Here is a 24348-nt window from a genome sequence, read left to right as displayed (position 1 = left end):
AAAAACAGCTTTTTCATGTTCAGATTACTAATATCTAAATTCATCTGGGCACTTTGAGAAGTCACAGTTGTTTTTTGGAGAATAGCTACTGTGTTGCATAAACGTGCTTGGTCCACCTGTGGTCGAGAATAAGACCTTCATTCCCAGTCTCCAGTTCACTTATTGTCTGTGTGAATTTCTGCTTTGGCTCATGTGTAGCATTTGGTCAAGACTCTTATTGCTGGAGACGTCTAGGACTGAATTACTTTTTCATGCTAACTTGTCTTAGAGCTGAAAGAGAGTGCAAAATGTATTTTGTATTTTGCAGGTTTAAAAATCATGTTTAAGTATTTTAACATATAGTAGCCTGGGAAAAGATGTGAAATCTTCAACTCATAGATGAGAAGCCATGCTTTGCTGTAAAGAAAAAGTTGGACCAGGGATAGGAAACATGAGCTTAATTACCAGCCTTTTCTTTTATAGGTTTTTGCAAGGCTATTTAAACACTTGACTAAAGTTCTTTATAGCATGTGGACTGTGATATGATTAAACGTGTAAATCCAGTTATGGATTTTAAAATTCTTTAATGTGCAAATGAAATGACTTTTGAATGTAAGGTCCTGCTAGTGAGGCTAGAAGGAGGGAACCGCTTTGCATGGTGTCAGCGTGTGGGTCCCAGGGTACCTGTCAGTGTTGGCTATGTGTGGAGTTAGAAAGCCGGGACATGTCGCGGTTGCTGCGGGGTTCCGGGCTGGGCGCGTTGGCTGTTGCTCACCAGGAGGGGCAGACCGTGCTGTGAACCGCTGGGGAGACCAAGGCAGATGCTGAGCTCCGTCCTGAGTTGCAGTTGGGGGTGCCAGGGGTGGGGGCATCTGCAGGATAGCATTGCCTCAGATGGAAACAAGAGTCAGAAGCTCAGCAGAGGAGTCCAGGCCACAGATGCACAGGCTTGGGAAATGAATCAGTCAGACCACAGAAACCGACTCTGGCTGATTTAAGCAGAAAAGGAATTTATTGAAGAGATGCTGGGCAGCTGACAGAATCTCGAGGAAGGCTTAAGAACCTGGCTCAGAAAACAAACAAGCAGAAAGGGGACTTAGTAGCTCGAACCACAGCCAGAGTGTGTCCTGGAGGGAGACTACCCGGCACTCCCTGGCCCACCACTGGCCGTGGTGCTTGCTCCCCCGGGACCCCTGGCCTGCCCCGTGGCCGTGGTGCTTGTTCCCCCGGGACCCCCGGACCACCGCTGGCCATGGTGCTCGTTCCTCCGGGACCCCAGCCCACCGCTGGCCATGGTGCTCGCTCCCCCGGGACCCCTGGTCTGCCCCGTGGCCGTGGTGCTTGTTCCCCCGGGACCCCTGGGCCACCGCTGGCCGTGGTGCTCGTTCCTCCAGGACCCCCGGCCCGCCCCGTGGCCGTGGTGCTTGTTCCCCTGGGACCGCCGGCCTGCCCCGTAGCTGTGGTGCTTGTTCCCCCAGGACCCCTGGCCCACCGCTGGCCATGGTGCTTGTTCCCCCGGGACCCCCGGCCTGCCCCGTAGCCGTGGTGCTCGTTCCCCTGGGACCCTAGGCCCACCGCGTGGCCGTGGTGCTCCTTCTCCCAGGACCCCCGGCCTGCCCCGTGGCCGTGGTGCTCATTCCCCCAGGACCGCCTGCCTCCCACCGCCCGCTGCCCCGCAGGTGAATCTGCCCAAGTCTGGGTTGTATGCTGGCCCACTGGCTGCAAGCAGGGCCACTGAAACTAGGACGCCTGGCCCTTGAACAACTCGAGTTTGAGCTGCGCAAGTCCACTTAAACGTGCTTGCTTTCTGTAAATGTGGACTCGATGAGCCACGCTTGGTTGACTCTGGTGCAGAACCAAGAATATGGAGCAGATCCCCAGGACCAGCTGTAAAGTTACACGCAGACTTGTGACTGTGTATCCCACTGTTGTGCCAGGGTCACCCATGACTGGCCCTTTCGCCAACAGCCCAGAAGGGGTGAAATCTGGGAATGGGGTAAGGAAGCTTGATGATGCTGAACAGTCAGAAGAACCCAGATGACTCTGTGGGAAGCATCACACTGTTGGTGATGGGTGACCCTGGGGGTGAGGGCCGAGGAAAGGGTGGCCTGGGAGAGGTGAGCAGGGGAAGAGGGCCTGGAGGGGAGCTGAGCGGGAGCAGCCACAGGGGTGGGAGGAAGGCTGGGTGAGATTTCTGGGAACCACGGAAGGGCAGTTCAGGAAGGAGGAGCTGGCGGAGGGGGTAAGCCAGCTCAGCACTCAGGTCCCAGGTCGTTACTCTTGGCGACCTCGGCATGAGCAGCCTCAGTTAGGGAGGGCTGGGCTGTGGGAGAGAAGTGGGGTGGGGGGCAGATGGGGGCGGGCTCTGGGCACATGCTCACAGGCCCCTTCAGCCACCGAGTGGGCCTTGGCAGGTTGTTTAAACACTCAGCACATCTGTGTCCGTATGCATGAAAATGTCCACCGGTGCTCCAGTATCCATGGGATAATCAGGTGCTTGGCACAGCATCCTGTATGCTCTAAGTGTTCAATAAATGTGCGTGCTGCCAGTGGTACGTTCACTGGCAGTTTGACTGCAAAGGGCAGAAGGGGGACTGGAGCAGGTGTACAGCATCAGGGTGTCTGCTCAGGTGAGGGGGCATGAGTTTCATGTGTAAGTGGAGGAGGAGGTGTGGGTAAGGAGATGGTGAAAGCCCTGGGGCGGGCAGGGCAGGATAGGGCTGGGAGGTGGGGGGTCGTCCTTGAGAGAGGAGCACCTCCTCTGTGGCTGGAAAAGGTCATCAGCAACTCACGGTACAGAATGACGTGGAGGACTTTGGTCCTGGCCTTGGAGGGCTTGACCACCAACCAGCCAGGTGGCTTAAAACCCCAGATCTCTTGTCAGGGAAAGTGTTAGTTGCCCAGTCATGTTCGACTCTTTGCAACCCCGTGGACTGTATGTAGCCCACCAGTCTGCTCTGTCCTTGGAATTCTCCAGAGGAGAATCCTTGAGTGGGTTGCCATTCCTTTCTCCAGGGGATCTTCCTGACCCGGGGATTGAATCTAGGTCCCCCTCATGGCAGGCAGATTCTTAACTGTCTGAGTCACCAGGGAAGCCTTGTCACTGAGGGTGCCTCCGATACACCACTATTGGTGCTGCTCCAAGAACTTCCCTTGGCTTTGACCTTGAAGCCCAGGCCTTCTTTTAGTGGAAGAAACTAGGGGACTTCGTTGGTGGTGCAATGGCTAAGACTTTGTGCTCCCGCTGCAGGGGCCCGGTTCGATCCCTGGTCAGGGAACTAGATCCCACATACCGCAACTCAGACCTGGCGTGGCCAAATAAATAATATTTTAAAAAAGAAGAAGCTAGGAAAATTGTGTCCTACCAAATGACTTTTTCTCCGTGGGAACTTAATGGGGAAGAATGTGGATTTCTGCCTCTATTTTTAAGTGGTTGCTTGCAAGTTAATTTACCAGGAAGAATGACATTTCTAACTTAAGTAGACATGCCTGTGTATTTCATATTTTTTCCTTTCAGTAAACTTCTGGGGAGAAGTATTTTTTTAATTTAAAGCAGAAAGTGACTGGTAGCACCATGATTATAATGTTATAACTCATGTAGTTACAGAACTCATTTCATCAGTCATGCTGCCTGGGCATTTGTGTTTCCACGGAAGGCCCTCAGACAGGTACGGGTGGGTCCCAGGAGTCCTCACGGCGGGCAGTGCTGCTGGTGGGAGCTGCAGGTCTTGCCCTGAGGCTGCCCATCTGACTGGGGGCTGCAGAAGGCTGGGGCTTCCTATATCCCTACAGGGTGGGTGCCAGGCCACTGCATAGAGGGCCAGAACTGAATTCCTCTAGGACCCCTGGGAATGGCAGCTGACTCTCAGAAATCCCTATTTCCTGCTCAGGGCCCAGGGGGATTAATAGTGCAGGAATCCCTACCTTCCGAGAGGTTTCCCAGCTCTGGGATCTGAATAGGTGCTCAGCTTCTTAAGAAGAAAACAGCCCAGTAAGTGGCTCATTAAGGAGCTCATTAGCATAACCTCTTTTTCCTCAACACCTCAGCATCTGGACCGCTGCAACCTTTTCATCCTTCTCCAGTGCCTAAAGCCGTTGTTGTCAGTTCAGTTCAGTTCAGTCGCTCGGTCGTGTCCGACTCTTTGCGACCCCATGAATCGCAGCACACCAAAGCCATTGTCGTGGTTGACCTTGAAAAAAAAATGTGCTCTTTCTCTCCGCCCCTCCATTGAAACAGTTTGGCTATAGAAGGCAGCTGGCTGTAGGCGGGACTTCGAGAGGCAGATGAAAACCGGTCCATTTAGGAATGTGGACCACCAGGCAGTCCCACCCTCCCTTCGGTAGTCACTGCTGTTTCTAAGATCCCTGCTGGAAGGTGAGGTTCCTTCCTCCCTGGTTGGGGAGGATGGCAGCCCCCACAGGCTTGTGGACTGCTGCAGTTTTCCCAGAGACCAGTGAGACCTGGAGGAGAAGGTCCGGCGCAGGCCCTGCAGACCTCACGTGCTGCGCCCACGCTCGGGGTCCAGGAGCTGTCTCAGGGCTGCCCCCATCCGCCCGCCCCTTCCTCCCTGCTCACACACCCTCCTGTCTCTGCACTCTGCCGCTTGCTTGGCGCCACTAGATGCTCAGATGGCGTTCTTCAGAGTGATCTGTGCTTCTTGAAGTTGTTGGCCTGGCTGGGGGCACCACCAGGGTAGCTGTCTGTGGAGCCCCAGCCCGGAAGCTCTTTGTGACTCTTGCAGGAAGTTTCTCCTTCCCTCTCTTTGCACTGCTTGATCTGTGAGTTTTGCCTGTTGGCAAGTGAGCCTGGCCTTCTGCATCATGATCTGGAGGGGAAGCTTCCCTGAGCTGGCTGCGCCCCCCACCCCTTGCAGCCCTGTGCTCTGAACTCAGGGGTCTGCTAGACTGGAACCAGCCCCTGAGCCCTGACGCTTATTCCCAAGATGGGCGCCTTGGTTAGATAACACCTGTGAATGGCCAGAACAGTTGCTTAGAGTTAATTCATTTTTATACTTGTTACTGGGCTGAATTTTTTAAAGGGTGTGCCTGATATTGGCAGATGGATATAATTTTCCTCGATGTAATTTACATCTGAGCCCTTTTCTAAGGATCTTGGCACATCCATCCCATCCCCCCTTGAAGAGGAGACCAAGGCTTGTTTCACATAGGAGTTCTTGGCTGGGACCTTCTTATTTCACTTCTCATTTCCAGGGAAATTTTTTCTTCTCATAGCCACTTTTTGGAACTGTGTTTATTTTATATACAGAGATAAATGATGGCCAAAGTTTAAAAAAAAAAAAAAAAGAGATGATAAAGTCAGATACTCTTAGGCAAAGATACTCTTTCAAAAAAGCATGTGTGGAATTCGTTGTCCACATGTCCTGCAGCTGAGGAAGGCATGGCTGTTTGCAGGTGGACATCTGCAGAAAAAGTGGGGGTGGACAAAGGGGTCCCTACACCCCAAGCCTTGCCTCGGGTTGCTGTCACTGTCCTGTTTTGGCCCCATGCCTGTCCCTGCTGTAGGTGCAAAGTTGGCTCTCCTGCTACACACTCGGCTTGTGTAACTTAATCCAGTTTCCAGATTGTAAAAGTCAGTTGAGCTAAAACTGACCAAAGGAGAAAGATGTATCTGTTCTGTGACTTTTAGAAGAAATACTGACATGGTTTTATTTCTCCATTCTAAGATCTCTTACTTCTTTGAAGCTAGAGAAAGTATGGCTATTTCCACCCTTTTGCTTTAGGTTGGCCCTTAAATGTCTTACTTTCACTGGGTATGAAGAACTTCCTGATTGTGCGCTTTAGTGAACTCTGTTGTGATGTAAGACAGCCCAGGTTTCTGTTTCGCTTGTTCTATTCACAGGTAATCACTGCTGCTCCATTTGGGACTTCTAAATCCCAGGGTCAGCTCTGCCCCAAGCTCAGCTGGCCTCTGCATCTGTCGCCATTGCTTTTTCTGTTAGACGAGAGTCATCCTCTTGGTAACACGATCTCATAGGTATTGCGTTCTGTGCCAGGCATGACGCAAAGACATCATCCTTTCATTTTAACCTCCTGAAAGCTGTAAGCAGATCCTGTCGTCGTTTGCGTATTGCAGGTACTAAGTGACCAGTTCGTTCAGTACTAAACAGTGACGGCTCCAGAGCCTCTGCCTCTCCTGGCAGGCGAGACTACCGTGGCTCCTTGGGTAGGTCACAAGAACTTGGATAGACTTGAACTCTGTACAGGGTTCATGTTTCTGACCCAGACAGATCTGCATTGGAGTTTTGGCTCTTCCTCTTAGTAGCTATGTGATCTTGGGTGAATTACTTAAATCCTCCAAAGCTCGTCTTCATTCAGAAGTTGTGTGTGAAATCTTGACGATAAATTCGCCTTCAGTGTACAAGGCATGATGTAGACTGTCATTGACTCTTTTACTTTTTACTAATACATTAGCCTGACTTTTCTAAGGTAATTTTTGGCGTGTGAAGTGGCCTGTTCTCCTTTCTTTCTGGAACGCTGAGCCCTGGCCGCTCGGTCGGTAGGGGTGACTGGTGCCTCTGACGTTGGCAGCTCTTTGTGGCCATTGGCCTCCTGTGGCTTTTCAAAACATTTCTGGAGGCAGCTGGGTGTGTTTGTGGCCTGTTTTTGCAAGCACATCGTGGAGTTAGTCCTGGCCTTTTAGGGTTTGAGAACGCCCAGTAAATAGCATACCTCTTACCTGCCCGACATGGACACAAGGAAAGAAGTTGGCAGATGGGAGACTGAAGTGTCATCTTTATTATTAATAAAGATGATGCTGGATGTAGAATAAAGGAGATACACGTAAGAGAACAGAGATGGGATTCTAAGGAGAGAGGATGGAGGAAGGGAAGCTTACTTGCAGTCAGAAAAGCGGAGGGAGGAGAGGCTGCAGTCGGGATTCTTCATGTGAGGTGAGGGTTTGGACGGGGTCTCCGGGCTCTGCGCTGTTGCGCCTTCGGGACAGTCGGGAGCCGGGCTGCTGCGGGTCACGGCAGTTCCGTGGGCCGGCAGGTGTGGAGCTCAAATGTCCACTCCTCCAGCCTCTGGATCGTGCTCGGCGCAGGGCTACTTGTGGGAGGAGAAAATGGAAAGATTGTTATTTGGGAAAACTTGTCTCTTTGAAAACAGCTATGTATGCTACATTTAGGGGCTTCTCTGAGTATTTTTGGAATACATGGATTTTAAGATCTTGTATGACTCTGAAGTAAGTTAGAGAAACACAAATATATGATATATGGGGTATCTTAAAAAAATGATACAAACGGACTTATAATATTTATGAAACAGAAGCAGACTCACAGAGCACAGTTATGGATACCAGAGGGGAAGGTTGTGGGCAGGGATAGATTGGGAGTTTGGGATTAACATGTACACACTGCTAGATTTAAAATGGATTAAAAAATTACTTAAAAAGTTACATGACAGTTAATAGTTTCTTGATACACATATATTTTATATTATATATGCTATATATTCATATGTAGTTTTTATATTTTATGTATTTATTCATATATATCGTTATGGCTTATTTTTAGTGTGTCTTTTGGGGTATATTAATTTCTGGTTTTTGATTCTGAAGGAAAATGAAATCATAATAATGATTGACAACTGCTCAAAATATCACCTGTTGTGTGATATTTTATTTGATTTGTTAATCTTAAAGATACAGACTTGGTGATGGTTTCAGTCTGAAGGGGCAACCCTTTCTCCCAGTCCTTTTCCTGTTATAACTTGTATAATGAAAGTAGAGGGCAGAGCTCCTTCCCTCTCCATCCCCCTACCCTCAACTCCCATCCCTGTGTTTTTTTGTTGATTTGGGGCTTGTGAAAATAGATATGTGTCTTGAGTTCATCCAGACATGAAGCCCATTCAGAATTAAATCTATCTCCATTTTTTATCTGAATGCTTATAAAAGCTGTGTATTAACCATAATCTAAGAGTATCTTGGGCTTCCCTGGTGCCTCAGTAGTATCAGTAGCATCCGCCTGCCAATGCAGCAGGAGACTGGTTGATTGGGAAGATCCCCTGGAGAAGGAAATGGCAACCCACTTCAGTATTCTTGCTGGAAAATTCCATGGACAGAGGAGCCTAGTGGGCTATAGTCTATGGAGTAGCAAGAGAGTCAGACACACGTTGGCGACTTAAATTTTTCCAGCTGTAGAATTATATTAGACTTCAAATAATTTAACTATTAACATTTTACCATTTAAGATCTAGCTCAAACTCATGTTTTAGGGAGTAAAATTATATCTCATGAGAGCTATCAGCCTAAGTATATAGCCTCTTAACTTGGCATTCAACAAAAGCATACAACAAACCAAAGTTAATCTGTGTTTTCTTTTCTTTTTAGCTTCTCAGACAAGCTATTTAGTGGAAAAGGCCTACATTTTCAGCCATCAGTTCTAGATTTTGGGGTTCAGTAAGTATTTTCTCCTTATAATTTTTAGCAATTTATTACTTACACTGTTTGCTTAGGATATTTTTTATATATGTATGATACTAAATATATTTTAAATAGATAATATCAAGAGATACCGTTCCTAGAACTTGTTGAAAGGGACTTTTCTGTGAAAAGGAGAGTATGAGCGTTGTTTTAGTCCTTTCTTTAGTTTTTAATAAATATGTGTTATAATTTAAGTCTGTGGTATTATATCTTTGTTTTTCTGAAACAAAGCAGGCTGTTTTTTAATAAAAAACTCTACATATCAATGGTTTCTGAATTTTTAAAATTAGGTTCACTTATTCACTTGTTTTTACTACTCCTTGTGCTTTGGGATTCAAAACTACATGCATTAGTTATTGTGATTGGGGTTTTGGGAACAGGTGGGGAAAGCAGAGTGGAAGCTGTAATTCCTTACAGTACCTCTTGTTGAGAGCCATGAGATGAAGGGGGTGATCTGAGTGTCAGGTGAGGGACTGATTTGGAAACTCAGAAATTAAGGAAGAGGAGGATGAAGTTGTTCTCAGGAGGGAACTTCAGGACTCGTGCTGGTTGTAGTGAAGTTTAAGATGTGAAGTGTTCGACTCACTGGATGTAGAATTTTGCTGTACTGAATAGATTCAGTTTCATGTTAATAGAGTTTCAAGGTGGAAGTAAAAGAGTGTTTCAGGATTAAAAACTCTGCTTGTTTTAGCATCCTGCAACATCAGTTTTATGAAGAACTTTTTTGAGTTGCAAAAAAAGTTATGTGAGTGAAATAACCGTGGTGCTGGAGAGCATCTGGGGTGAGTTAGTGGCGCTCGCCTGGCCTGTCCTCCTTCTTTCGTCCGGTTTCCTTCTGATCGTCAGAAGATCAGAGCTGCAGTGAAGACTACTGAATTTTAAATTTAGAAGTACATTGTTGAACTTTTTAAGGAGAGTGTATAAAAGGAAGACACGATAAAAGTGCAAAGGGAACTTGCTGTATTTACAAGATTCTAGGCATCTGCTTTTTTGTTTTTGAATTTTTATATTTTTACTCTTAAGTAAAGAATGAGGTTTTTATAATAAAACCTCATCAGTTTCAATTTCCAAGAGATTATTGTACTTCTGTCAAAAGTAAGGTTAAGAGAACTCTTAATGCAGGACCTACTTGCGTATTATACATTGGTAGATATCATAAGAGGGATAGCAGTAAATACAGTTAGACTGTGATAGCAATTCCAGTGCATGGGACACTGGCTGTCTGTAGTATATTTACTCTGTCAATATAAAAATCCTGCAGTCGGTGCCCATGGATGGGTGTATGCATTGTCTGCATGTGTTACTTAGCGCTGCACATCAGTTTCTGGTTCTGATAGCTGTAAGTCATGTTGAAAAGAAATGTTTAAAGTTTTTGGTGTGAAAAGGTTAATAAGTTTTAGACTTGAATCACCTTTGGATGATTCAGTTTTGTTTATGTAGTAGTTTACAGTTCTAAAAGGCAATCTTATCTCTTGTGAGTTGGGTCTTATGTCAATCCTGGTAGGTAGTGGAGAAGAATTGATGCTTTTGAACTGTGGTGTTGGAGAAGACTCTTGAGAGTCCCTTGGACTGCAAGGAGATCCAACCAGTCCATTCTGAAGGAGATCAGCCCTGGGATTTCTTTGGAGGGAATGATGCTGAAGCTGAAACTCCAGTCCTTTGGCCACCTCATGCGAAGAGTTGACTCATTGGAAAAGACTCTGATGCTGGGAGGGATTGGGGGCAGGAGGAGAAAGGGACGACAGAGGATGAGATGGCTGGATGGCATCACTGACTCGATGGACGTGAGTCTGAGTGAACTCCGGGAGTTGGTGATGGACAGGGAGGCCTGGTGTGCTGCGATTCATGGGGTCGCAAAGAGTCGGACACGACTGAACTGAACTGAACTGAACTGAGGATAGTGGAGATAGGTGTTATCTGAAAGAGAGAGAATTATTTCCAAATATCTCTATATTTGAGCATGTACTATAGATGCTCATATATTTGGGCTGGGAAATAATGCGTTTTTCCCCAAGGTTGTTGGTTATTTCCCTAGAAGTGGCAGTAAACCTTGATTTCTAAGCCAGTATGCTCTCTGCTATTTTTCTCATAACTGAGATCTAGGATATGGTTATGGGAACATTATTTTTTGCTAAAGTTTAAAACAGTCATTCAGTGATAACAAAATACAGCCCCCAAAATTAGTCAGGTTTTATCTTACTTCTAACAAATGGCCCAGTTTATAGGCATTGCTGCTGCTGCTGCTAAGTTGCTTCAGTCGTGTCTGACTCTGTGCAACCCCATAGACGGCAGCCCACCAGGCTCCTCTGTCCATGGGACTGTCCAGGCAAGAACACTGGAGTGGGTTGCCATTTCCTCCTCCAATGCATGAAAGTGAAAAGTGAAAGTGAAAGTGAATTCGCTCAGTCGTGTCTGACTCTTAGCGACCCCATGGACCGCAGCCTACCGGGCTCCTCCGTCCATGGGATTTTCCAGGCAAGAGTACTGGAGTGGGGTGCCATTGCCTTCTCCAATTATAGGCATTAGACACACTTTAACCAGCACGTTCTCCTCATTTCTTCTCTGCCCTAGGTCAAGTTTTGCTATTGTTTATTTTGACATTGACCTTGAGCAAACCTCATCCCTTCTCACAGCTCTAGTTTCTCTTCTCTCTAGGATACAGAATCAGGATCATGTTATTCTGTTACCCTCTGCCTGCTTCTTAGGGTTTATTTTAAGGGTTAATATTCTTCTGGTCCTGAAATTAAAAGTGCTAATCATTCATAAGAAATTTTAATCATTCTTTTGTAGTATTAAATTAATAGAGTATCTTCCAGTTGTCACTTGTGAAGGAAATTCTTATCCTCATGACACTTTTAAAAATAGAGTTTAAAAAAAAATAGGATAAAAATAGCACAGTGGTAACTAGGATTTGGCCAGCATTTTCTTTTAGGTCTGGTGAGGCTTCTGGGGGACATAGCTACTGGACTCTGCAACGTGGCAGTTTTGTGTTGCTCTGGGAGACATTTGTGTCTTTTGAAACTAAAAATCTTGTATTGCAACAATGTGAATGAGATAAGTATTAGTAACTTTGCTGATTGATTCATATTATTGACTGAAAAACCTAAAATCATGGAAGTTTTTACTTAATTTATTTGAGGAAAAAGGCAGCTATGAGCCCAGTACTCCTGAGCTAGGGCTTTCTGAGGTGACCTGCTATATATGATAGTATAGAAAATTTTTAGTTGTATTATTTAAGAACACTCTAAAAAAATCAAAGTTTTAATCACACTGATATGTATTTTATTTGTTACTGGTTGTTAAGGACTTTTAAAATACATATTGGACATATTAAGCCTTCAGTTAAGACTTGTGATGAAAAGTAGGAGGAAAAGTTGAAAGAAAAACTTCAAGGAATTGATGGCAAATACAGTATTTTGAAAACCCCATTGTTTGTAAGAGAAAGAGTATGCATTTAATTTTTCCTAAAGCATACATTTTTAATGTCAGAGAAATTGGAACGAAATCAGAGAAACACAAATATAGTGGAGATGATTTTTTGCTGAATTTAGAAATATAGTTTTATTTCTGGGCCATACTGATGAGAACTGTCTATTTGGGTCTCTGCCACTGAGGGTGTTAAAACTAGAGAGATGACTTCAGTGAAGTTTTTTCTGGCTATCTGTTTATCACAACACTTAACTAGAGTGAATTTGGTATTGGGTGGTAGGGATCAGAGTAAATTATTCCAGGAAACGTTGGAGGTAGCTCCAGGTAGGTGGGCCAGAAACCAGTCCCTTTCCTCTTGCAGTTCTTTGTGAGAGTCTGCCTTGTAGACAGAGATCCTTGCTGAAAAGATTTGGCATCAGGGTCTCCTGATTAGGGTATTTGCTGAAGAACAGAAACTCTTACTGTGAGGGTAATGGAAAGTTTTGAAAGTATATATAAAACTTTTGTGTGCATATTTTGGATGGAGGAGCCAAAGCTTTCATTAGAGTTTTTTGAAAGACTCATGATTTAAATGGATAAGAGCCAAAGCTAGAAAGTGCTGCAGAGTTTTCATTTTTCTCAGAAGAATGGTGTTTAATGATTAAGTTTCCTTTTATAAGACTTAATAAAGTCTCTTTGCTAGTTAAAATCCATTCCCTGCAAAAGTCTATTTAAATTTATTACTCAGTAAATGAACCCTAAGAAGATTGGATTTTTCTATGAGTACAGTTTCTTTTCTAAATGCATTTTCATTCAAATTAGAGACCCATGTCAGACAGGTACCTAGATCCCTCTAGGTGGTTTTTGCAAGCATTTAACAGCCTGTGCGTGCTAAGTCGCTTCAGTTGTGTCTGACTCTCTGCGACTTTGGACTGTAGCCGGCCAGGCTTCTCTGTCTGTGGGATTTTCCAAGCAAGCATACTGGAGTGGGTTGCTCTGCTCGCCTCCAGGGGAACTTCCTGACCCAGGGATCGAACCCCAGTCTCTTAAGTCTCCTGCATTGGAAGGCAGGTTTTTTACCACTAGCGCCACCTGGGAAGGCTGTTTAATGGCCTAGAGGGTTGAATTCTTCCAAAACAAAAATCAGTGGGGTGCTGCTGTGGGTTGGCATATAAAGCTCTTACAAAAGAAAGAATTTAAAAAGTTTTTTGGGCTCTTTGTGGATAGAATTAGCAATAGGATTATTCTATTAGCAATAGGATTGTTTTTAACTTTGTAATGAAGATCAACAGCTTTCTGTGTTAGAGTGTGTATATGTATGTATATGTGTATTGATGGGTGGGTGAATGGATAGATATTTTGTGTATAACCATACAATCCCTTGCATTTTCTTCTCCCCCCCCCTCCTAGGTTCCTGGGACAGCCTGCAGCAAAGATTCTCTATGCTTATAACCCAAGCAGGGAGAGTGAGGTTGTAGTGAATTCCGTGTTCACGGCCGCGAGACACTTCCATGTGCCCCCTGTTCACTGCAGGGTGAGTGTGGACCAGCTCCTGGAAGCTGCACTGTGGCAGGCTGCCAGCTTTTCTTGCTTTCTTTGGCCTGCAGTTTTTTTTACTTTCTGCTGCCTGTCTCTCCGTTTTCTGCTACCCAAGCTCTTTCCTTCTGTGTGTTTGCTTTAGCATTTATTTTTTCAGTTGTTCAGATTTCATAATTTTGTGGCTGTTGATACTCATGTGGAAGGAAAAGCATGTATATTCAGTATGACTTTTGCATAGTTAAAGAAACTTAATATTGCTTGTCTCATGATGGCTACACATGCTGAAGCATGTAGTAACTATCAAGTGTATAGTGGTGATCTTTTTACCCGGCCAGCCTGCTAGACTGTTTTCTTAGTACAGGACTAAGAGAGGGTGTGTGGTTCCTTGTGAAGCCCATTTGCATCAACACAGAGCTCCAAACCCTAGTCTTCCAGTAGTTTTAATTTTAGTAATTCAATTTACCTTTAATTTTTAATGAAAATCCAGGTTACTAGTAGAGTTTATTTTCCTTACTATGTCTATGTGATACCCGCTTCTTAAAAACAATACTGGGACTCAGGAAGTGGTGTAAGGGGGAGCCTGGTATCTTGTTCATCGCACTCTGTCCAGATGACTGCCGTCCCTGGCTTTTATTAAGCAGCAGCGTTTTTGTACACTGGTGGTTCTGTTTACTTAAGTAGAAAAAGAACCGTGTAGATACTGGCCCTTGAACATGAGGATGAGGAAGAGGAGGGAAGAGGAAAGATGTGGGACACGTGACTCCAGCTGGTTGAGAGTGGTCTTGCCCTAAGTTCATGGTGTTTCTGATATTTTCTGTTAGATTTTTGTTGATCTGTTTGGATGTTCTCAAGGATCCATGATATGTATAAATCAAGGGTGCAAGAATATGCCAATATCTGGAATTGTTAAAAAAAAAAAAAAATCTGTGAAAGATAATTTGTCAAAGAAGGGCCATTCCAAGTGGCTAATGAAGTGCCTTTCTTTCAGGTAATTCCAGCAATGGGGAAAACTTCCTTCAGAATTATTTTCTTACCCACTGAAGAAGGAAGCATTGAAAGTTCTTTATTTATTAATACCTCCTCACACGGAGTCCTCTCTTATCATGTAAGTAGCTTTTTCTTTTGGTCACATAATTTGGCTGCTGATTTAATGAGGGTGTTTGGATATTAAAGGAAAAAAAGCCTTTTGGAAATGTTGCCCCCTGATTTGTGTCATTCGAATGTAAGGCTGCTTAGTTGGTGTTCAGCTCAGCAGCCTGCCTCCTTCCACTGTCACGGGCCGCCGTCCATCCTGCAGGGTGCAGGGCTGGAACGCACCTTGGATCTTGAGAGGTGATGGAACAAAACAGAGAAATGCGCTGCACAGTTTTCTAGTGTGAAATATAGTGGGGTTTCAAAGCTCACGCCCTCCACCTCAAGCAGTCCAGGGCTGGGGGCTGTGAGTGCCTCTGGAAATTTTGCCGCCTCCTCTGCTGGGCTCAGGACTGTTTCTGCTTGTTGGGCAAGGGTTGTGGGCTTGGAGGCCGGTCCTCAGGGGCTCCCTTTTCTAGCAAAGCCCGGGTAGGGGAGGTGGCGGGGGCGGGGGGCGAGGGACAGGAGTCTTTTTGTTCAGTATAACAGTCAGAAATCTTTATCTTAAGTGGTGTAAGTGGTATCTGTGACATCTTTCATTTAAGTGCCAAGATCTAGCATTTTTGTGGCTAAGTCTAACTAAATTCCATTAAACTTTTGTCCCATATCAGAAAAGCTGTCTATTTCTGTAAAGATTTGCTACAGTGAGAAAGACTCAGCTTAAGTACAGCAACTTTTGTTGCAATTTTTTAAGTAGACAAAGATAAGTATAATAATTGGATAAATAGTCTTGAAGGCCAAGTTGAGGAACACAAATTTCCTTTGGAAAAGTATTTCAGTATTGTGTCAAATGTGTTTTGAAACTCAGTATTTTTTTTTTTTTTTTCTTTTTCTGCAGGTATCTGGATTTGGTACTCGCATAATTTCTGCAAAAGGGTCTGCAGAGCAGCTTCCGAATGCTTACTTTCTGCTTCCACAGGTCCAGACTGTTCAGCTTTCTCAAACACAGGTGATTTTCGTAGTACCTTTATTTTGAATGCTGGTAAACACCCAACTTTGTAGCTCTACATTTTGGTGTCTGATGAAGAGGACAAACAGCCCTTTTTACATAGTCAGAATTGGGATTTTTAACGTGTTCTGCTTTTGGGAAAAATCCTGGTACATAGGGAAATAACATACGTGTGTAAAGTGTCAGAGGAGTCCGTATACTCCTTTGTAATGGCTGTGTAATTCATGGTGCTGATATTTCATAGTTTACTCAGTCCTGTTGGTCATCTGCAGTGGGTCCCGGTTTTCATTATGGTCATTAGCAGATGTACATATTTTACAGCTTTCTTTGTTTTTCTTTTGGCCTACCTGTTTTGTTGGGGTGTATTTTGTAAAAAGGATTCTGTAGTTAAAAGACCATGCACTGTTCTCTACAGCTTTTTAATCTTGCCAGAGCGCTCTTCAGGAAGCCAGACCCTCCCTGGTCCCCACTAATGACATTCCTGCAGATATCTTCCCTCCCCACCTGCCTCCAGTCCTGCCTGGGTGTGGCTCACCAGAAAGAAAGGTTTCCCATGTCTTAGTAGGTATATGTAATGGTACCTTAAAATTCTTTTAATGTACATTTCATGAATAGCTTATAGGGTTGTCCATTTTTCCCTTTGATTATTTATATTTCTTTGTGTGGACAACTGTTGACATTCCAAAAGCTCTTGACTCAACATATTATGAATATATGTTACTCCTTATATACTACTTACTACTACTCTCTTACTGCTACTACTGCTTGCTACTACACTGCCCTCTCTTCTGGTGAGTAAATACAGCCCACTGCCTGCACTTCTGTAGGTCTCTGTATCCAGGCTTTCCTTCACCATCTGCCTCACCGAGCCTCTGCTCTCGGCCAGGTAATGGTCTGGCACTTCTGTCTCAATGGAGTTCTCGTTCCAGTGGGGAGACAAAAAAACAAAAAAAATTTACTTGTAATGTCTGGGCAGTTTGCCACCAAATATGTTATTCTTAGGGATTTAAAATATTACTACTATTTTCATTTTTTAGAAAATGAAATAGCCCTTCCTCAGAACTGTAAGGAAGATTTAATTTGCAAATTTGGATTTGCTGGAAGTCCCCAAACCAGTGGACTGTACTGAAAAGTTTTAGGCCAGAAACTGCGCTGATCTGACCTGCATTCTGTTAAGGGCTTGGGAGGCCTAGAGAAAGTTCAGTTTGCATGTGCTGACAGCGAGGGCTTTTCCTGTGAGCACTTTCAGCCTCATCTTGGGGCCGTCCTTTGGTGGCGGGAGATGGGGGAGCTGAGATGGGCCAGGTTTCTCTGCTGACTGCGAGTGAGAGCTCTGAATGCCTGGTGCCATGCTAGTGGTGATAAAAGCATTAAAAGCAAGGCGGGTGTTCAGATTTCCTCAGTTAATGGAGTTGATTTAAGGATACATGGTATTAGGGGCCTCGGAGAGAGGCCTTGGTTCAGTGAGAGCTTGCCTGTCATCCGCTGTGCCTGGCAGAGCCCGTCCTTGCTTTGACGCCCTCTGCCCTTCCCCACATCCGGGCCTTCCTCATCTGGGCATCACAGCCACCCCTTCCCTGGTCCCCAGTGCCTGCTTGGGCCTTTCCAGTCCCCTTCCCGAGCGGCAGGGGCTGTGTGTGGGAAGCCTGGTGCCGTCCTCCCCGCCCGCGTGGGCCTCCCCCCGCCTCTGCTCTCACGGCCTCTCCCGCCGCTGGTCCTGCCGCGTGCCTAGACATCCCTCCCCGGCGTGCCCCCTCCTTTCTCACCTGAACGCTCCAGGGACCTTGCTGCCTCCCATTCTGTTTGGACCTTGGTCAGACTCCAGTACAGCTGTGTTCTTTCCCGTTAGGACTCATATCCCATGAGATGATTCCATACCCAGTCCCTCCTTCCCTCTGTGGAATTGAAGCCCCATGAAGACGGGGCCCCCTGACTTGGCTTTCTGCCTGTCCCCGGCCCAGCCTGAGCCTGCTCTCAGAGGGGCCCAGGAAGGCGCTGCAGGTTCCGCACCTCACGATCAGGAGCAGTGGCTGTTGCTCCCTGCCCTGCGGCCCAGCACAGCAGTGGCCTTTCTTGGTTTGTGTTTCTGCTCTAGCTGGTGTGAAACTTTTCTTTGTTTCTTTTTTCCCTTTTTGTTTATATTTAGTAGCTCATATTAAGATATAATTCACATCCCACAAAATTCAGCCACTTAAAGTGCCCCCCAATTCCTCACGGAATTGTGCAACCATCACCCCGATGTCACAATCCAATTTTAGAACGTTTTCGCTGCCTTAGTCCCTGGCAACCACTGTTGTGCTTGCTGTCTGTATAGATTTGTCTGTATTGGACATTTCGTGCAAGTGAATTGTGTGGTCTTTTGTGACCGGCTTCTTTCATTTAGCAAAATGTTTTCAACTTTCATTCATGGCATCAATCTTTCCTTCCTTTTTATTGCCAAATACTATATTATTGTATAGACAGTTTGTTTAAACATTATCAATTGGTGGACATTTAATTCGTTTTCATTATTTCGGCTATTTTGAATAATGTTTCGGTGAACATTCACAGACAAGTTTGTGTGGACGTATGTCTTCTACTCCCTTGGTGTATATGTAGACGTAAACCTTTGCTGGCTTACATGATAATTCCGTGTCTAACATTTTGAGGAATCATCAGACTGTTTTCAGAGTGGTTCCGTTGTTTTATAATGTCACCACAATATACGAGGATTCCAGTTTCTCTGCAGCTTTGCCAAGGCTTGGTTTTTTTTGTTTTTTTTTTTACTGTTTTTTGTTTTGTTTTTTTTTATAGCCATCCTAGTGGGCGTGAAGTGGTATCTCATGTGGTTTTTATTTGCATTTCCTCAATGACTAATGATGTTGAGCATCTTTTCATGTGCTTTTTGGTAATGTGTATATCTTCTTTGGAGACATGTGTATTCAAATCCTTTGCCCGGTTTTAAATTGGGTTTTTGTTTTTATTGTTGAGTTGTAAGTGTTCTTCATATATTCTAGATATTGGACTTCCATCGGGGACACAATTTGTAAATATTTTCTTCTATTCTGTAGGTTGTCTTTTTATTTTTAATTTTTATGAACTCCAGTTTACTTATTTTTTATTTAGTTGTTTATGCTTTTAGTGTCATATCTAGGGAGGCTCAGGGTTTTGAAGATTTACTCCTATGTTTTCTTCGGAGAGTTTAAAGTTCATCTCTTCCAGTTAGGTCTGTGGCCCGTTTTGACTTCGTTTTAGTGTGGACCGTGAGCTTGGGTTCCGAGTTCATTCTCTTCACGTGCATTTCCAGTGGTCCAGTACCTCTGGTGAACAGACCGTTCTGCCCGCGCTGGGTTGTCTGGGTTCCTCCTTGCATCTGTCAGCTTCGACTCCGATCTCAGCAGTAGAGTCTCTCCTTCCTTTTCATCTGTACTGGGATCTGTGAGTTTAGTCAAGTCACTTTCTGAGGCTGCTCCATCAGTCAGCAGACAGTTGTTAGATACCACTCTCGAACGTTCCAGGAAATGTTAGAGCAGTGAACACAGCACAGTGACCCTGCTCTTGTGATGTGACAATGTAGAATACATTTCAAGAGTTTGTAGATAAAGCTCAGTTTTTTTGTTCTGATCTTCTGTTAGAGCCCAGTATTCAGAGATCTAAATATAAAAAAAATTCTCTTAAAAATCAGTTACTAAACTTCTTTCATTTTTATGGTGGTTCAGAAAAAGGAATTTTAGTCTTTTTTTAAGGCTTACTACGTACACCTGGAAACAAAAAGGCCTACAAAATTTAGACTTAAATAATTATGGCATTCCTCAGAAAAAGTCCTGATTACAATATTTTTGCATTTGAACCACAGACATAAAATATCTTTGTATTGTTTTAAATGAATGGATGGTTGCCAACTGTCCGTTCTCAGAAAGGAGTGTCTTTATTTTGATGTTGTTTCTGTCCCCTGTTCTTGTCTCCTTCCTTCCTGTTGTCCAGAACCCATCATCTGGGGTGGGTGCCTAGTTGGGGAAGTCATTTCTCTCAGAGGGCTAGGACTTGTGGGAGGGATTGCTCACGATTGCATCTTCTTCAGCATGGAGTGGGAAAGCGTATCTGGTGGAAAGAAGCTAAAGAGCAAGGTTTAGGCAGAAAGGAATATGTCCTGGATCTTTTAGATAGGGTCTTTGCTCACACTTAAACTTGCTTCCTAAGGCAGCAGCTAGAAGTTTCTGCAGTCAGAACACGTCGGCTCGCTTTTCCTCGTAGCTTACCGCTCGCTGCCTCACTTGGAGGGACTGGCGGTACTTGGTCATATCTGCCAAGCTTCTAAAAGATGTGGTCAGCTATTGCAAAATCAAGTTTACATCATGCTACTTTAAAAATCATGGATTCATTTGATTTTTAAAATTAACATTACTTTCCGTCTGTGCTGGGTCTTTGCTGCCTCACTCGGGCTTTCTCTGGTCGCAGTGAGGAGGGGATGCTGTCTGTTTGGCACGCGGGCGTCTCATTTTTGTGGCCTCTCTGCTTGGGGAACGTGGGCGCTAGGTGCATGGGCTTCAGGAGTCTCATCACCTGGGCCCAGCCGTTGTGGTGAGCAGGCTTAGTCGCCCCAAGGCATGTGGAATCTTCCCGGATCAGGGATCAAACTCGTGACAAACTCGTGTCCCCAGGCCGATTCTTATACACTGGACAACCAGGGAAATTAAAAAAAAAAAAAAAAGGATTTATTTTACAGATTCAAACTGGAGGAAAAATTAACTGCATCCTTGAAAGCAGAAGCTGATCTTCCTCAGTCTGCTTCCAGGCCTGAAAGCTGAGCTTTCCAGTGAGCTTTCCACTGAGTCCACTTTATCTTGCTGGATTGTAAAATGAGCATTTGTAAAACCCCAGGACAGAGCCCAACCTCAGCTCACAGAGTATAATTAAGTACCCTGAAAAGGGTTTTGTTTCATATTCCGTCCTCCTTTCTTAAAAGAGCGTGCATTTAGGGAAAATGGTCAAATAAAATACGTCCATATGATCTTATTTGAATGTTGAGCTTTAAGCCAGCTTTTCCATCCTCTTTCATCAAGAGGCTCTTTAGTTCTTTGCTTTCTGCCATAAAGGTGGTGTCATCTGCATATCTAAGGTTATTGATATTTTTCTCAGCAATCTCGATTCCAGCTTGTGCTTCATGCAGCCCAGCATTTTGCATGATGTCCTCTGTATGTAAGTTAAATAAGCAGGGTGACAGTATACAGTTGACGTACTTCTGTCCCAATTTGGAGCTACTCTGTTGTTCCATGCCTAGTTCTAACTGTTACCTCTTGAGGTGCGTACAGATTTCTCAGGAGGCAGGTAAGGTGGTCTGGTCCCATCACTTCACGGCAAATAGATGGGGAAACAGTGGAAACAGTGATTGACTTTATTTTCTTGGACTCCAAAATCACTGCAGATGGTGACTGCAACCATGAAATTAAAAGATGCTTGCTCTTTGGAAGAAAAGCTAGACCAACCTAGACAGCATATTAAGAAGCAGAGACATTACTTTGCCAACAAAGGTCTGTCTAGTCAAAGCTATAGTTTTTCCAGTAGTCATGTATGGATGTGAGAGTTGGACCATAAAGGAAGCTGAGCGCCAAAGAATTGATGCTTTTGAACTGTGGTGTTCAAAAAAGGTGTTGGAGAAGACTCTTTTGAGAGTCCTTTGGACTGCAAGGAGATACAACCAGTCCATCCTAAAGGAAATCAGTCCTGAATATTCATTGGAAGGACTGATGCTGAAGCTGAAACTCCAATACTTTGGCCACCTGATGCGAAGAGCTGACTCATTGAAAAAGACCCTGATGCTGGGACAGATTGAAGGCAGGAGGAGAAGGGGATGACAGAGGATGAGATGGTTGGATGGCATCACCCACTTGAGGGACGTGAGTTTGATCAAGCTCCAGGAGTTGGTGATAGACGGAGAGGCCTGGCATGCTGCAGTCCATGGAGTGGCAAACACTTGGACACAACAACTGAGCAACTGAACTGATGATCTTATTTCTTTGAATGGGGGGAAAATAGTGTGAATATGTATAATGTCATGTAGATTATAATTGGTTCTGCCCTCTTAATATGAATCCTGAGTTTAAGATCTGTTTATTTTCTGGAATAACAAAAAAAAAATGTGTTCATCCTGTGGAATAAACTAGGGTGCCCATGAAAAATTGTTAGGTTATCTAATTTTTTCTTGTAGTATTGAGCTCATTCTGGCCCTTTTTGTGTGTGTCCATTCATATCTGACTTTTGCATTTTTCCTGCTCAGTCAAATTGGATTAAATTGCTCACTCTCTAATGCTGAAGCCAAGAGTGTTTGTGTGATCGGTCTTCTGTCTAAATTGGTGCTGGCCGGGAGTTCTCTAGCAGTGGCTGAGTTCAGGGCACAGGAGGGTGCACATTGCAGCTCTCTGGGGGAAGAAAGGCGGCCGACACAGGGAGCTGAGTTTCCTTTTCCTTTGGTCCTCCTCTTTTATTTGTTTTGACCTTTATTGAGCGAGCATTCCTGGTGGACAAGGTGTCACTGTGAGTGGGTTTAAGTGAGATTCCCAGGCCGCTCCGCTTCGTTGCAGTCTTGTCCGCGTTTGGCACCTGGATCATTCCACGGTCAGGCTTTCCTGCCTCCAGTGCACCCACCACACAGGCTGGTGATGTCTCCTTAAACAGAGCTCTTCTCCCTGCTCACTGCATCGCTGGGTCCCCGTTGTTTGCAGGACCCAGCACAAGCATCCTGGCTTGGCATCTGGGGCCCTTCATCCCCCAGGTCCAGCGTCTTCTCCATCCTCAGAGATACCCCTGCTTTTCTCAGCTTTGGCCTCACAAACCGCTCTTGCTTGCAGCCCTTGTCATCCCTTTCTCCAGGCAGTCTCCCCATTCACAAGCTTTTTTCCCATTCTGACTCCAGTTATCCTTCTATTTCCATCCTTTGAGACCCAGTTCAGCCACCCCTTCCTTGTCAGATCCCCGGGCTAATGTCTGCTCTGGTCCCTCGACACGTGGTTCAAGCCTGCTTCAACATTGAGGTTCCTGGGCTGCCTCCTTCCCCTGCTCTACCATGAGGCTCTCTGGGCCCAGGCCTGTCTCTCCTTCGTTTTTGTAATCTCAGCATCAGCTCAGCGGTTAGTACATTGAGGGCAGCCCCCAGAGTTTTTAATAGGTAGATGAGTCAGTGGGCATCCGAGTTAAGAGCCCCAAATAGCACATCACCTCGACATAATATCTAAGATTTGTTAAGTTCACCTTTTCACCACATCAACCAGATGACCTTCTACAGATTTACTACCAGGGCAGGTGGTATTAAAATTCTTATTTTAGAAATTGTAGAATGGTCTTAGAGTTTAGGTTACTTGGTGGAGGTTGAGGACACAGCTAGGATTGGCAGTCCCGGCTGAGTTTGCTTTCAATTTTTCCCCAGGTAATGATTTTCATATTGTTGACTTCGTAATTGATATTCCAGGAAAGATAAATGCGGATAAAATTTTTTTTGCAGCATTTGTATAATGGCAAAAACAGTAGAAACAGCTTAAAGGCTCAAACGTGGGGAAAGGGTGTGATAAATTTACGTGTGTCAGCATAGTGCAATATTGTCGTTGTTCCAAATTACAGTTATAATGCTGTGTAGAGATGTCTGCCAGCAAATGGTAGAATATAAGCTAGACTGCATTCTGTGATTATAACTAGAAAGTATATAGTGGGATGTAACATGTAAATAGAGTTGTGTTAGGCTCACGAAAAAGCAGGAAGTTCTGTTTTTATTCATTTAGTTTTTGGCTGTGCCATGCGGCGTGTGGGATCTTGGTTCCCGGACCACGGATTACACTTGTGCCCCTGCAGTCAAAGCACAGAGTCTGAACCACTGGACCACCAGGAGAGTCCCAAGAAGTTCTGTTTTTTTACCATTTTTCTTTAGTGTTGTTTTGGATCCAAGCCATTGAGATTTGAGAAACATTTCAGTGATTTATTTGGGCAAAAAAGAATTTAAAATTAGCATTCTCTTAGAATCTGGCATATAAGGCCCCTATAACAATGACGTTGTCTCAGAGTTAAATAATTATTATTGGAATCACTGTAAAATAATACTTATTGTTAAAGATGGAATTATTAGGCAGTATGGGAAACAGAGAGGCTTCAAAGGGAAACCAATGACACACAGTTCCCACCGAGTAAAAGTGCTTTTTCTTTATATGTGTGTCCTAAGATGGTATCATAGTATTGAATTCTCTCAAAGGGAGATTGTGATGATGATAAATTACAACGTAATTTTAAGAAAGCGCAGGAAACCAGAGGAGTGAAACCTTAGAGCTGGGCACCAGGGCCTCAGCACAGGGAGCAAGGGGCACGTGTCCTCACCTCCTTGCTGAGCTCTCCTGTGTGAGTGGTGGGAGCCGTCCTCCCTGGCACAGCGTCCTGTTACTAGATTGTGTAAAGCGGAGATTATTTCTGGAGCTTCTGGGTGGTATCTAATGTACCTCGGCCCTGGCGTTCCTGCCCGTTTAAGCCTGGCGCAGGCTGGCTTGGGCGCGCTGCCAGGCCCGGGCCTGGCCCACCCCCCCGCCCCCCCGGCAGGACAGGTGTGGGCTGGGCCGCGGGGCCAGGCTGGGGGGGCGCCCCAAGTGCTGTCCTGCGCCTCGCCGCCGCCGCCGCCCCGAGGTGCTGATCCCTGTCAAGTGAGGGTGGCCGTGCGCAAGGGAAGCTGTAAACTCTGCTGGGAGGAAGGCTCCAGCCTTAGTTTGACGGAGAAGTGGAAAGGGGCGGGTTTGTCACTCACCAGTTGCAAAGGTCTGAACGAGGATCTGGAGCTGGAAAATAAAAACAGGGAAAGGTTAAAGGGCTCAGTAGCTGCCGTGTTTTCCTGAGATCTTACATAATTAAATGAAATACACAGCTTTTCTGTGTGTGATAGTTAAGAATT

At 45.0% G+C, this 24348-nt stretch overlaps 1 protein-coding gene across 8 annotated transcripts in view; it reads left to right on the top strand.

The window, feature by feature from the left end:
* The window catches only part of TMEM131L (transmembrane 131 like), a 173272-nt gene that overhangs the window by 80522 nt on the left and 68402 nt on the right, over positions 1-24348 (top strand). For 5 of the 8 annotated variants that reach the window (XM_055550033.1, XM_055550034.1, XM_055550032.1 and 2 more), the window contains 4 exons: positions 8330-8398; positions 13241-13364; positions 14358-14474; positions 15339-15449. In XM_055550033.1, coding sequence (XP_055406008.1) covers positions 8330-8398; positions 13241-13364; positions 14358-14474; positions 15339-15449 — 421 coding nt within the window. Of the gene's footprint in view, positions 1-4273; positions 4355-6516; positions 6891-8329; positions 8399-13240; positions 13365-14357; positions 14475-15338; positions 15450-24348 lie in introns of those variants that run through there. The other 3 variants (XM_055550037.1, XM_055550036.1, XM_055550039.1) reach the window with 3 other exon arrangements.

Source organism: Bubalus kerabau, chromosome 16, assembly GCF_029407905.1.
Source record: "Bubalus kerabau isolate K-KA32 ecotype Philippines breed swamp buffalo chromosome 16, PCC_UOA_SB_1v2, whole genome shotgun sequence".
In the NCBI taxonomy this organism is placed as follows: Eukaryota; Metazoa; Chordata; class Mammalia; order Artiodactyla; family Bovidae; genus Bubalus; species Bubalus kerabau.
The sequence above is the reverse complement of the archived record's forward strand: the minus strand, read 5'-3'. Positions and strand labels throughout refer to the sequence as shown.